Source organism: Bubalus kerabau, chromosome 2 (assembly GCF_029407905.1).
Source record: "Bubalus kerabau isolate K-KA32 ecotype Philippines breed swamp buffalo chromosome 2, PCC_UOA_SB_1v2, whole genome shotgun sequence".
Taxonomy (NCBI): Eukaryota; Metazoa; Chordata; class Mammalia; order Artiodactyla; family Bovidae; genus Bubalus; species Bubalus kerabau.
Genome location: NC_073625.1, coordinates 29,417,395 through 29,431,069, shown reverse-complemented (window position 1 = coordinate 29,431,069; position 13,675 = coordinate 29,417,395). Strand labels below are relative to the sequence as shown.

Below are 13,675 nucleotides of genomic sequence, written 5' to 3'. Positions count from 1 at the left end.
TGCATCTGAAACAAATGTATTTCTTGCTCTCATTTTTGCAGTCAAGTCAAGCTAGTGACAGTTTTCACCTGTTCCAGGCTCTTTTCTTCCCTTGTTTGTATAAAGCATTGCAGCAGCTTGCAGTATGTCCTCAGGCAAAGCCCTCTTCTCGCTGTGTTTCATTTTCCTCCTTTCTCTAACAAAGAAGCTGGATTCAGTGATCTCTACAGTTCCTGCCGATTGTTATATTTTACTACATAACATGATAGTGAGAAATGGAAAATTTCCTGCCGTATCAGTAAACAAGGATGTCAGTTATCAGCGATTGCAGCCCTCCAACCTGAGCTGTTCAGCCCTGAAGGAACTCAGGAAGGAAAGAATACCTGCCATTTAGCAGCCATCGGACTGTAGCCACTCCCCACGGTGAGCCCTGAGGAAACTGATGTGAAAACATAGGATTCTGGCCCCAGATAGCTAAGGTGTACATCAAAGGAATGATTTCAGTGGAACCAGACTCTTGTATCTTCCTATACATAAAAAGGTGCTAAATTCCTTGAAAAGTGTTAGACACTCAGTCTTGTCTGACTCTTTGTGACCCCATGGACTGTAGCCCACCAGGCTCCTCTCCCATGGAGTTCTCCAGGCAAGAATACTGGAGTGGGTTGCCATTCCCTTCTCCAGGGGATCTTCCCAACCCAGGGGTCTCCTGCACTGCAAGTGGATTCTTTACCATCTGAGCCACCAGGGAAGTCCTGAGAAACCAGGAAGTCTGGTTTCTTTAATTAGTGATTGAATTGATACTCCTGACTACCTGCACTTGGTTGGAAAACTCCAATATATCCTAGTTCCTCCTCTTGCCTCCTCTGAATAGTTTCTCAGAGCTATCTAAAATGCTATCTCCTGGGTTGCATTTCTCATTTTACCCCCAAGCAAACTTACCTCCCAACTCTAAAAAAAATTGAGTAATTAAAAAAAAATTAATCATATCATGTTACATTAACAAGGAAAAAAATGTGTTCATTTTTTTGACAAGCATATTCCTTACACTAGTTGAAGTCAGTAAAGCTAATTGATAACTAAATAGTGAATCTGAATTTTCTCTGGATGTGTCTGTTTGTTCCCTAACAGAGTCTGACCATGTAAAGTGGAACAGAATGAGTTAGGACCAGCTCGTAGCTTTGCCAAAGCCAGGTTTTCCTCTACTGTGAAACTTGGTCTCTTTCATCAAAAGGTTAATTTCTACATTATTTGCCTTCCAAGGTTGCTGAAAAGATAAAGTGAGATCAGAGAAGTGAAAGTACTTAGCTTTAATTAGGGACTGAGGTTTTTTTCTGTTCCTCTAATCACATTCTAGTAGATTCCTGACAGCCATGCATCAGACTTCAGTTTGAAAAAAAAAAAAAAAATAGAGGAATTCACTCTCAGTCAGATATTCATCAACCTCTAGAATATTAGCTCTGCTCATATCAAAGAGTGAAGTCTTAATCCTTTCAACATTCTCTGTCACTGTGTCTGTGATCCTTTTAATAAAACCAAAGGGACCGTGCATGAAAAAGGAAAAAGAAGACATTTTTAAGAAGCAGTATAAAACACTTCTGAGACTATGATGTTTTTCTTTTGAATGTACCGAGTAGAAAAGCTGTCTTTTTTTTTTTTAACTTTAGTTTCACTTTCAAAATTGCAGCACATTCCCCAGATGAAAACGAACTGGATTTGGACTAATGAAAAAAGGAACGGTCAGCTGTCGTCACAGTAAGTGAAGGTACATTTTTTACATTTCTTATTGGGATAGGAGCTCTCGTGTTGGGCAAAGCTAGAATTACGTTAGTTTGAACATTCTTTGGTCTTCATTTGATCTAGTGCTTGAAATGGGTTAGAAGCATTCAACAAGGAGAACAGAGGAAAGGGGAGAGGGTGAAGGAGTGGGGAGAAGTGTATGGTAAGAGGACAAGTGACAGCAGCAATTTCTAATTAACATGAAACATTTTGTGTGGTGTTCTTTTTCTTTGTGATGTTCTGTAGTGGGAAGGCACACTGAGGAACTGATAGAAATCATTTTGCAACCGCCTTCTTAAAACAAACAAACAAAAAATCATATCTTTTCTTAAAGACACAAAGCCTTCTGAGCTTTAAAGAACTTACCTCCTTTTCTCAGTTTTGTTGGCTGGAGAGGAGATAGGGGCTGACATTCTATAGTGAATCTGACTATGAGAAAACATTCAGGCTTTCCTAGGAGTAAGCAAACAGCTTTCTTCGGCCTAAAAAGGAAAACGGAAGAAGATGAGACATGGAACAATGTCCAGATGTGTAGAAAGGTCAGAAATGAGTAAATGTGGGTTGGTCAGCCTCGGGCAGTACTGGTTTGGGGAAGTTGGCTCCAAATTTTCAAGTAGGATTACACATTAGTGTGTGTCTGCATAAATTTAGGGGAAAATGTTGTGAATTTACAAGCCGAACTGTAAATAAAGATTAAGCAGCCTGGCTCCAGATGCCCTGTCCCAAACATTATTGGAAAAAGAAATGTATAATCCTAGGTTTTCCAAAATTGCAAGGCTCAGTGAACCTACTTTTCATCTCTTTCAGCCTTTCTTTGTTTCTATTACATCTCATGAAACATCAGCTCTTCACTCTCATCTCATTCTCTCGCTGTGTTTTTGTTTATTTTACCGAAGTACATTCTAGAATTAAAGTCCTTTTTGCAGGTTGCTTAGTTATAAACTTACAGAGTCTGTGCATATCTCAAAATGCTTTTTCTCCTTATCTTTAATTGTTCAGCCTGACATGAAATTTGAGGTTCAAAATAATTCCCCATCAATGTTTTGAAAGCTTATCACTATTGTTTTCTAGTGACTTATGTTGCTGGTGAAAAGCTTTGTAGCCATCAGGATCTCTTTCCTGTGGAAGTAATGGATCATATATGTTCTCCTTAGAGAGTTTTAGGATGTTTTTGGTGAGTGATGACAATTCTGAAGTTTCATAAGAGTATGTGTATTTTTCCTTTTTCACTCACCCTGCCTGGCATTTGGAGAGTCTTTTCTAGCAGATGAAGTGTTATCTTCAGATCTGGGAATGTCTTTCAGTCCTTACATGTTTTATAAATGGCTTAATCCTTCTCAGTAATTCTGATCTCTAGCTGTTGCCCTTCTGGAAGCAGTAAATGTCACCTAGACAAGGAGAGGAGTGTATTTTGGGGGCTGTGCCTGCTGCTGCTGCTGCTGCTAAGTCGCTTCAGTCGTGTCCGACTCTGTGCGACCCCATAGACAGCAGCCCACCAGGCTCCCCCGTCCCTGGGAGTCTCCAGGCAAGAACACTGGAGTGGGTCGCCATTTCCTTCTCCAATGCATGAAAGTGAAAAGTGAAAGTGAAGTCGCTGAGTCTTGTCAGACTCTTAGTGACCCTATGGACTGCAGCCTACCAGGCTCCTCCGTCCATGGGATTTTCCAGGCAAGAGTGCTGGAGTGGGGTGCCATTGCCTTCTCCAGGGACTGTGCCTATGAACTGGTAAATAGAGGTCCTACCCTTATGGTACTAGGAGAAGAGTTTTAGGAATAGGTTTTAAAATGAGAAATGTAACAATAGATTAAATGAAATAAAAAATAACTAATGAGAAATGTGAAGAGGATGAGGAAAGAATATAATTAAGTTCCCTATTTTTTGGGGTGTGGGAAGAAACTACTTAACGTCTGGAAATAAAGAAATGGAAACATAAGCATATCATTCAGGTTTGTGTAAGTGACCATGAGAATTAAAAGTAGAAGTTGTTAAGAGGTTCACCTTGGAAGGTTGCAACTGTGCCGTGTGCTTACTGCTCAGTTGTGTCCGACTCCTTGTGACCCCATGGACTGTATCCCTCCAGGCTCCTCTATCCATGGGGATTCTCCAGGCAAGAATACTGGAGTGGGTTGCCATGCCCTCCTCCAGGAGATCTTCCCGACCGAGGAATCAAACCCAGGTCTCTCATATTGGAGGCAGGTTCTTCACCACTGAGTCACCAGGGAAGGGGAGAGTTTGTGGGTTCCATTTGTGAGTTTTTTGTGCTGATTCAGTCCACTTGATGTATTACTTGTATAAAACATACTTGTTTATCATAAATGTTATGAGTATCAAGAAGACACATAGTCACGTTTGGTTGCTTATTATTACAAGGAATAAACCAATGAATATGAAAGCGTATGTTATTAATGCTGTCCATTATTTCTGTGTTTTTCTTTATAAGGCAAAATCATGAGCAGGCCTTTGCCTTATCACATCTACTTCTTTACGGGACTGTTGACCTGTTGGATACTGTGTACATCTTCTGCCCACAAATGTACTGTTAGACATGAAGTAGCCGATTGCAGTCATCTGAAGTTGACTCAAATACCTGATGACCTCCCAACAAACATAACTGTGCTGAATCTTACCCATAATCAACTCAGAAGATTGCCACCTGCCAATTTTACGAGATACAGCCAACTTACTATCTTGGATGGGGGATTTAACTCCATCTCAAAGCTGGAGCCAGAACTGTGTCAAAGTCTCCCTTGGTTGGAAATTTTGAACCTCCAACACAACGAGATATCTCAGCTTTCTGATAAAACCTTTATCTTCTGCATGAATTTGACTGAACTCCATCTAATGTCCAACTCAATCCAAAAAATTCAAAATGATCCCTTTAAAAACCTGAAGGTAAGAAGGAAATGAACATTTTCATGTAAGAAATGAAAAATATATTATCAAATATTGTTTTCAAGTCATTTATGCATCATTAGACTTCGTAGCTATCAAGGTGAAGAATGAGAAGTCTGATGTACATAAATGGGAAGAGGGGTACCCCACACTCAAATATGGCCATTATGAATGGAAATATTTTCAAAAGAGCAAATACTGTCTTAAGTCAGTTTCAATCTTAATTATAAAGAACTCTCCTCTCTTGCATCCTTCCACTTGAAACAGAACTTAGATACAAGATGTGGAGACCAGAGATGAATCAGAATATCCTATGATGAAAGGCAAATAAACTCTCAGTACTGCTGATTTAGTACCTGCAGGGATGAAAAAGTGTCAAGTCCAAAATCTGATTTAAATAAAGTTAACAAATTGATCCATTATAAAGCAAATTGTTCAACTAAAAATTATCTCCTTTTGATTTATGAAATCTTCTACAGTATTACTTATCCAATGGTTACCACCTTTTTCTTGTCAACACTTTGCTTGAATTGTAAATCCATGCAAAATGTATGCTAAATCTGACGCAATTATTAAGTGATTTTTTATATCAAGGTTATTTTCAGAACTCTTTGTTTTCTTCATTTTGTGGGCTAACAAAAAAACTGAGCATCCCTTGGCCTTAGGTACCAAGAATAATGAACACATTTAATACGCTTAGACATATTTATAAAATGATTCATTGGATAGCTGGGGACTTGAAATGCTTTCTTGTCATGCCTGATGTGGAAGAAATGTCTTTGGACTCAAAGACCTCAAAATCTGGTTAAATGCTCGCAAGATGTTATTTTTATTTTTAAAACATAAATTGAAGGCTTATGCTATTAATAGACATTATGTAAGACTTTGCCCTAACATGTATCAGCTTTTCCTTATATTTTACCTGAGTGGAAGTTTACATATTCAAAAGTAGCACGAAATGGTAAAACATCCCAAAGCACAGACAAAACAAATAAAAATGAGTATTCTGTACTAGTCAGGATGCAAAACTTACACAACCACCAATATTTCTCAATATAAAAATCCTTTTAGAATTTCATGGCCAGTAACGTTCTCTTCATGCCTCTTAAGACGCTGTTTCTTCAACTTTTTTTCTGTTGTTTAGATTCAAGACTAATGCATGACTATTTGTTTGATAAGCCACATGAATGTTTCCTACGTCATAAATGAAAGCTTATTATAAATAAGTAAAATGCTTATTATGAATATTCTTTACATCATGACAAATAAAACTTGTCCTTATATTTTGGAAGAGAAGTAAATTCTTTGAATTAAGAAATTCATCTTTGTAGCAATGGTGTTTTCAGTAACAATCAGGATTTCTTACCACTCCTACAGTCAGTTTTCTAGAGAATAATTGAGATGTGCTATTTTGCTGTCCAGTTATTTCTAAGATTCATGTACATTTAGAAGAACCATTTTTGATGCCAAGACTATAACTTACATACATATTTTTTTTCTCCTCAGAATTTAATCAAATTAGACCTCTCTCATAATGGCTTATCATCTACTAAATTAGGAACTCAGCTCCAACTGGAGAACCTCCAAGAGCTTCTATTATCAAATAATAAAATTTCTTCACTAGCACCAGAAGAACTTGATTTCCTTGGCAATTCTTCTTTAAAAAGATTAGAGCTGTCATCAAATCAAATCAAAGAGGTAAAGTAAACATTCTTGTGTTGTACTTCTCAGTGTGGGCAGACCCTAACTGTCTCATATGGATGAGAATCTAAAGCTAGAGATGAGGAAGGGATGATAACCTTTGTCATGTTTTCCAGAAATCCTTCACACATACTGCTTTGGGCCATAGACGTCAGCCTCACAAGAAAGTGAGTTTGGTAGCTATTAGAATCCAGACTCTGGGGCTGTGTTGTCAAAAAGAAGTGGAGAGTCCACTACAGACCAGAATTTTGGCCTTGGGGAACTTACATACTTTTCTCAGTCTAGTTTCCTTGCCTATAAAGTGGAAATAATGCTACCTATTGTACAGAAGTCCTAGAAAAGTTAATAATAGTATGATGGTTAAGAGCAGAGACTTTAGGGTTGGGTTGGCTGACTCCCTGTCTGGGTTTTATCTGTTAACAATTCTGTAATTGGGCAAATGATTCACATTCCGTCTGCTTCAGTTCCCTAGATCTAAAATGGGCATAGTAATTACACTTCCCCATAGGGTTGTGTGGGGAAGAATTTAGCACAGTTTCTGGCATGTAGGAAGTTCTCGATAAATGATACCTTGCATTATATTTTTACAAACATCTTCCTATAACGGAGTAAACCTAACCTTTTTTTTGGGTCTATGACCATCAATTTGCTAATTATTTTTGAATACAGGTATGTCTGTATTTTATTCCTTTACAAACCAAGAAGAAGAGTATCAGGAATTCTAAGCAAAATCAAATTTTTTTAAAGCTATATTGATTTTCAGATAAAAAAAAGAGACTCTGAATGAAATTATCCTGAGATAATAATTAAATATCTTACTCAAGCTATTCGTGTTCATTTTGAACAGCATTTTTTTGTTTAGAACATTTATTGTAGAAATACATAAATAAATAAATGTAAAAGATGTGAAGTAATGAAGGAAAAAAATCATCCAAATCCCCATGATCCAAGGCAACCAGTGTTAGAATTTGGATATGTTTGTATCCAGCTTTTCTCCACATAATAAAAGAAATAACAACAGCAACTGAAATTCATACAGTACTTATGTGTCAGGCATTGTGACAAGTTCTTTTTTTATTAACTTTATTTTGTATTGGGATATAGCCGATTAACAATGTTGTGATAAGTTCAGGTGATTAGCAAAGGAATACAGCCTAATTTTATACAGTTCTGTAACTAACTTATGCTTATCGTGGTTTTACACAGGAGTAAATTGAGGGACTTCCCCCGGCGATCCAGTGGCTAAGACGCAACACTCTCAATGCAAGGGGCCCAGATTCAATCTTTGGTCAAGGAACTAGATTCCACATGATGCAACTAAGACTTTGCATGCCAAAACTAAGTCCTGGCACAGCCAAATAAATAAATAACTTAAAAAAAAAGAGAGTAAATTGAGAGGAGGAAAAGTTAAGGAACTTACCCAGAATCTCAGGTGATGGGCTGGTGACTGAGCTGGGTTTCTAGAAGTGTTAGACCAGGGCATGTACTCTTCCCAGCTGTGCTGTATTGCTTTTCTGAGGATGACGGTGCATCCTGCCTTTTAAAATTAATATCATGTCATGAGTATCCTCCATGTCATTAAGAGTTATTCAAAAACTTAATTTTAGTGACAGCAAAATAACCCCATCATTTACATTTACTTTAATTAATCTGACCCTTAATTAATTAAAGACCCTAATGCTGGGAAAGATTGAGGGCAGGAGGAGAGGGGGATTACAGAGAATGAGATGGTTGGATGGCATCACCGACTCAATGGACATGGGTTTGGGTGGACTCCAGGAGTTGGTGATGAACAGGGAAGCCTGGCCTGCTGCGATTCATTGGGTCGCAACGAGTCGGACACGACTGAGCGACTGAACTGAATCTAACCATTTTCCTGTTTTGTATTTTGACTCACTTATGATAAAGCACACTTTCTTCGATGTCTTTGTTATTTCTTCCATTAGCCCTAAGGTCACAGAAGTGACACGTTAGAAACCAGAGCCTCTTTGCTCTCCCGGTAGACTTGATCTATCCTCTCTGGATTCCTTCTCTCCTGCCTTCTGCCCTCTTGTTCCAGCACTGAGTCCCAGGGCAGCCAAGGCTTCCGGTGAGGGACTGGGGGGCAGAGCAGAAGGCAGATGGAAACAGAATAATGAAATAGTCAGGAGAAAACTTATTGGAAAAACAGAGAGTGTCACTGGAGCTCAGAGTCACAGAAGGGAAAGTGCGTGTCAGTGAACACTTTGGTCAATGGGTGGTAATAAAGTCCGCTCATTCATTCCAGGGTGTTCACTGAGAGCAGTGATCACCAAGACAGAAACAGCATCTGCCCCAGAGCTTACTTTGCAAAGAGTTTACTAATTACAGTTATACTCAGTGTGGTGAAATAAAAGTGCTAAGTATGTGTGTTAGCCACTCAGTCGTGTCCAACTATTTGTAACCCCTTGGACTGTAGCTCACCAGGCTCCTCTGTCCATGGGATTCTCCAGGAATACTGGAGTGGGTTGCCATTCTCTTCTCCAGGGGATCTTCCCCACCCAGAGATCAAACCCAGGTCTCTCACATGGCAGGCAGATTCTTTACAGTCTGAACCACCAGGGATGCCACTTAACCTAGTCTGGGAGATCAGGGAAGACCCTCTGAAGAAGTGGCATGGAGGCCAAGATGTGGTGCTGAATAGTGGCCAGTGACCATGGAAGTACAGGCTGGAGCAGGAGGCAGGTGACCCAGGCACAGAGGAAGGAGCTGGGAGAGAAAGGGATAGAGTGAAAACCCGGAGGAGGTGGTGAGAGAGGAAAGGAAATTGAGTAAAGAACTGTGCCTGTTTTCCAAGGGTCATACAGACTCTACTGTGTTTTGACTATTAACCTCTTCTTCCATCCCACTCTTAGTTCTCTCCTGGATGTTTTCATGCCATTGGAAAATTATCTGGCCTCTCTCTGAACAATGCCAAGCTGAGCCCCAGTCTCACAGAGAAGCTCTGCTTGGAACTGTCAAACACAAGCATTGAGAATCTGTCCCTGAACAGCAACCAGCTGGACACAATCAGCCACACGACCTTCGATGGACTGAAGCAGACGAATCTCACCACGCTGGACCTTTCCCGTAACTCCTTACGTGTGATGGGTAATGACTCCTTTGCCTGGCTTCCACATCTTGAATACCTCTCTCTGGAGTATAATAACATAGAGCATTTGTCTTCTCGCTCTTTTTATGGGCTTTCCAACTTGACACACCTGGACTTGAGACGGTCTTTTACTAGACAAAGCATTTCACTGACTTCGCTCCCCAAGATTGACGATTTTTCCTTTCAGTGGCTAAAATGTTTGGAGTACCTCAACATGGAAGATAACAACTTTCCAGGCATAAAAAGAAATACTTTCACGGGATTGGTGAGGCTGAAATTTTTAAGTCTCTCCAACTCCTTCTCAAGTTTGCGGACTTTAACAAATGAGACATTTCTATCGCTCGCTGGTTCTCCTCTGCTCCTACTCAACCTAACCAAAAATAAAATCTCAAAAATTCAGAGTGGTGCTTTTTCTTGGTTGGGGCACCTGGAGGTCCTTGACCTCGGCCTTAATGAGATTGGGCAAGAACTCACAGGCCAGGAATGGAGAGGCCTAGACAATATTGTTGAAATCTACCTTTCCTACAACAAATACCTAGAGCTGACCACCAACTCTTTCACCTCAGTTCCAAGCCTTCAAAGACTGATGCTCCGAAGGGTGGCCCTGAAAAATGTGGCTTGCTCCCCTTCGCCTTTTCGCCCTCTTCCAAATCTGGTCATTCTGGATCTAAGCAACAACAACATAGCCAACGTAAATGATGAGTTGTTGAAGGGTCTTGAGAAACTAGAAATTCTGGACTTGCAGCATAACAACTTAGCTCGGCTCTGGAAGCATGCCAACCCTGGCGGCCCTGTTCAGTTTCTGAAGGGTCTTTCTCACCTCCGCATCCTTAACTTAGGGTCTAATGGCTTTGATGAGATCCCAGTGGAAGCCTTCAAGGACTTACGTGAATTGAAGAGTATTGATTTAGGAATGAATAATTTAAATATCCTTCCACAATCTGTCTTTGATAATCAAGTGTCACTAAAGTCATTAAGCCTTCAGAAGAACCTCATAACATCTGTTCAAAAGACTGTTTTTGGGCCAGCATTCAGGAACCTGAGTTATTTAGATATGCGTTTTAATCCATTTGATTGTACCTGTGAAAGCATTGCCTGGTTTGTTAATTGGATTAATAGTACCCACACCAACATCTCTGAACTGTCAAACCATTACCTCTGCAACACTCCGCCCCAATACCATGGTTTCCCAGTAATGCTTTTCGATGTATCACCCTGCAAAGACAGCGCCCCATTTGAACTCCTTTTCATGATTAACACCAATATCCTTTTGATTTTTATCTTTATTGTACTGCTCATCCATTTTGAAGGCTGGAGGATATCTTTTTATTGGAATGTTTCAGTGCATCGAGTTCTCGGTTTCAAAGAAATAGACAGAGCAGAGCAGTTTGAATATGCAGCATATATAATTCATGCCTACAAAGATAGGGATTGGGTCTGGAAGCACTTCTCCCCAATGGAGGAAGAAGATCATACTCTCAGATTTTGTCTGGAAGAAAGGGACTTTGAGGCAGGTGTCCTTGAACTTGAAGCAATTGTGAACAGCATCAGAAGGAGCAGAAAAATTATTTTCGTTATAACACAGAATCTATTGAAAGATCCACTATGCAAAAGGTAGGTGAACACTATGACATTTGAAATGTATTCTTATCTTTAAACTGAGCTTTTATTTTGTTTTAATTTTCTTTTATTGATTTGGCTGTGTCCAGTTTTAGTTGCGGCAGTCGGGACTGTCCATGCATTAAAGGGGTGCATGGGCTCTCTAGGTGGCCCATGGGCTCAGCAATTGGCGGCACGTGGGCCTAGTTTCTCCACAGCAAGTGGGATCCTAGCTCCCCCGTGCGTGCTTACTCAGTCACTTCAGGCGTGTCCGACTCTTTAGTTCCCCCACCAGGGATCAAACCCATGTCCACTGCATTGGCAGGTGGCGTCTTTACCACTGAGCCGCCAGGGAAGCCTCTGAACCACCAGAAGGAAAGTGAAAGTCACTCAGTCCTATCCGACCATTTGCGACCCCATGGACTCTACAGTCCATGGAATTCTCCAGGCCAGAATTCTGGAGTGGGTAGCCGTTCCCTTCTCCAGGGGATCTTCCCAACCCAGGGATCAAACCGAGGTGTCCCATATTACAGGTGGATTCTTTACCAGCTGAGTCCTTAAGGAAGCCCCTGAACCACCAGGAAAGCCCCTGAATCGAGCTTTTAAATATTATTAACGTTATTACTCACAACTCAAAGTATTTTAAAAATAAAATTAAGAAGAAACATAACCTGGGTTTTAGTGACAAGACTAAAGTTAATTACAAGGAGAATGTTAGATTTTAGAGCGTTGGGCTGTTAAAAACTGTGTATTGATATATGACTTAATAATGTTTTTAACTTAGATTCAAGGTTCACCATGCAGTTCAGCAAGCTATTGAACAAAATCTGGATTCCATTATATTGATCTTTCTTGAGGAGATTCCGGATTATAAACTGAACCATGCACTCTGTTTGCGAAGAGGGATGTTTAAATCTCATTGCATCTTGAATTGGCCAGTTCAGAAAGAACGGGTAAATGCTTTTCATCATAAATTGAAAGTAGCACTTGGGTCCAGAAATTCAGTACATTAAATTTATTTAAAGACTAAATTAAAGGAGTAAGTTTCCTAATTTAAAAAAGTTCCATGGTAAATTTACATTTTCCTTGACAATAATATAAATCTGTTCATTCATATTCATAAGTAAGAATATCACCACTATGTCTCTTCTATGGAAATATGTCTCCCTATTTCAGGCCTTTTGTTACCAATTGACATAATCTGACCCAAAATAAACATATAAGAATATCTTTTACTAATGAACACACAGGTTACTGAGGCCTATGAAAACAGTTTTGAAATAGTCCTCAATTTAAAGAAAAGTTAGAGGTATATGAGGGTTTGTGATAAATATATTTGTCATTTTTTTTCTGGATGCACTCAGAATAAAATATGACTTTTAATGGGTACAATGCTATTTCAGTTGTGAAAGGGTAAAATGTACACCTATATTTCTAAAAGTTTAATTACAGCAATTTTTTAACTGAAAACTTTGTGTTTTAGTGGTGCCTGTTGCAGTGTTGATTTTATTAAATATTAAATTCCATTTTAGTATACACATGTGTGTGTGCTCAGTTGCTGAGTTGGGTTTCTGACTCTTTTCGACCTCGTGGCTGGGCGCTTCGGTCCATGGGATTTCCCAGGCAAGAATACTGGAGTGAGTTGCCATTTCCTTCTCCAGGGGATCTTCCCGACCCAGGGAGCTAACCTGTGTCTCTTGTACCTCCTGACTTGGCAGGCGGATTCTTTACTACTGTGCCACCTGGGAATCCCATATACTCAGGACAAAAAACATTTATTCTTCATTTTGATTACTTAATAAAATGAATCTTTTAATGAATACTTATGTTTCCTGATATTTGGATTTCTGAGGCATTAGAATAAACAATTCTTTTGCTTACAAGTGTTTCAGGAAGGCTTACTTCCCAAAGTTTAATTAGTAGATTGGCTTTGTGGAAACAAAATATTGTCTTACCCTGGTCACAGACTCAGGAGATGGCCCTGGCTAATTCACTTGGTTCCACTGGGATTTCTGCCTGCCAATCTTGAAAATTATAGTGATTAACAAAATATTAACTATTCCTACCTGACTCATTTGAAAAGACCCTGATTCTGGGAAAGATTGAAGGCAGGAGGAGAAGGGGATGACGGAGGATGAGATGGTTGGATGGTGTCACCGACTCAATAGACATGAATTTGAGCAAGCTCTGGGAGTTGGCGATGGACAGGGAGGCCTGGCACACTGCAATCCATGGGGTCGCAAAGAGTTGGACACAGCTGATCTACTGAACTGAACTGAACTATTCATATATCATTAGTGATGATGATTGTGGTATAATATATTCATGTAGACTATATTATTATAACCATTTAAAAAGTATCCTGTGTACAAGTTACTCTTATGATTGTTTTGTTTTACTTTCATTTTACAATTTAAAAAGGGTCTAATTATTGGAAATTGACATGAATAGCTTTTTTAAACCTTTATAGTTCTGGTATTCAAATATAAGGGAGAGTTGAAATGATCATGCTGAGATACTTTCTGTATCTGAAGCACTCATTTATCTGCTGAATTTAGGAAGCATGTGAGATGTCACATTTTGGAGATTTGGTTTAAATATTCTGTATTTCATATTAAC

The 13,675-nt window shown here is 39.4% G+C and overlaps 1 protein-coding gene across 1 annotated transcript; it reads left to right on the top strand.

Annotated features, from left to right (window-relative positions):
* Positions 1 to 1,546: 1,546 nt before the first annotated feature.
* Positions 1,547 to 12,645, top strand: TLR3 (toll like receptor 3). The gene is made up of 5 exons (XM_055570170.1): positions 1,547 to 1,741; positions 4,196 to 4,647; positions 6,154 to 6,345; positions 9,222 to 11,071; positions 11,841 to 12,645. The coding sequence occupies exons 2-5, from the start codon at positions 4,204 to 4,206 to the stop codon at positions 12,067 to 12,069; spliced, it is 2,715 nt and encodes a 904-aa protein (XP_055426145.1). The 5' UTR covers positions 1,547 to 1,741; positions 4,196 to 4,203; the 3' UTR covers positions 12,070 to 12,645.
* The last annotated feature ends 1,030 nt before the right edge of the window (positions 12,646 to 13,675 follow it).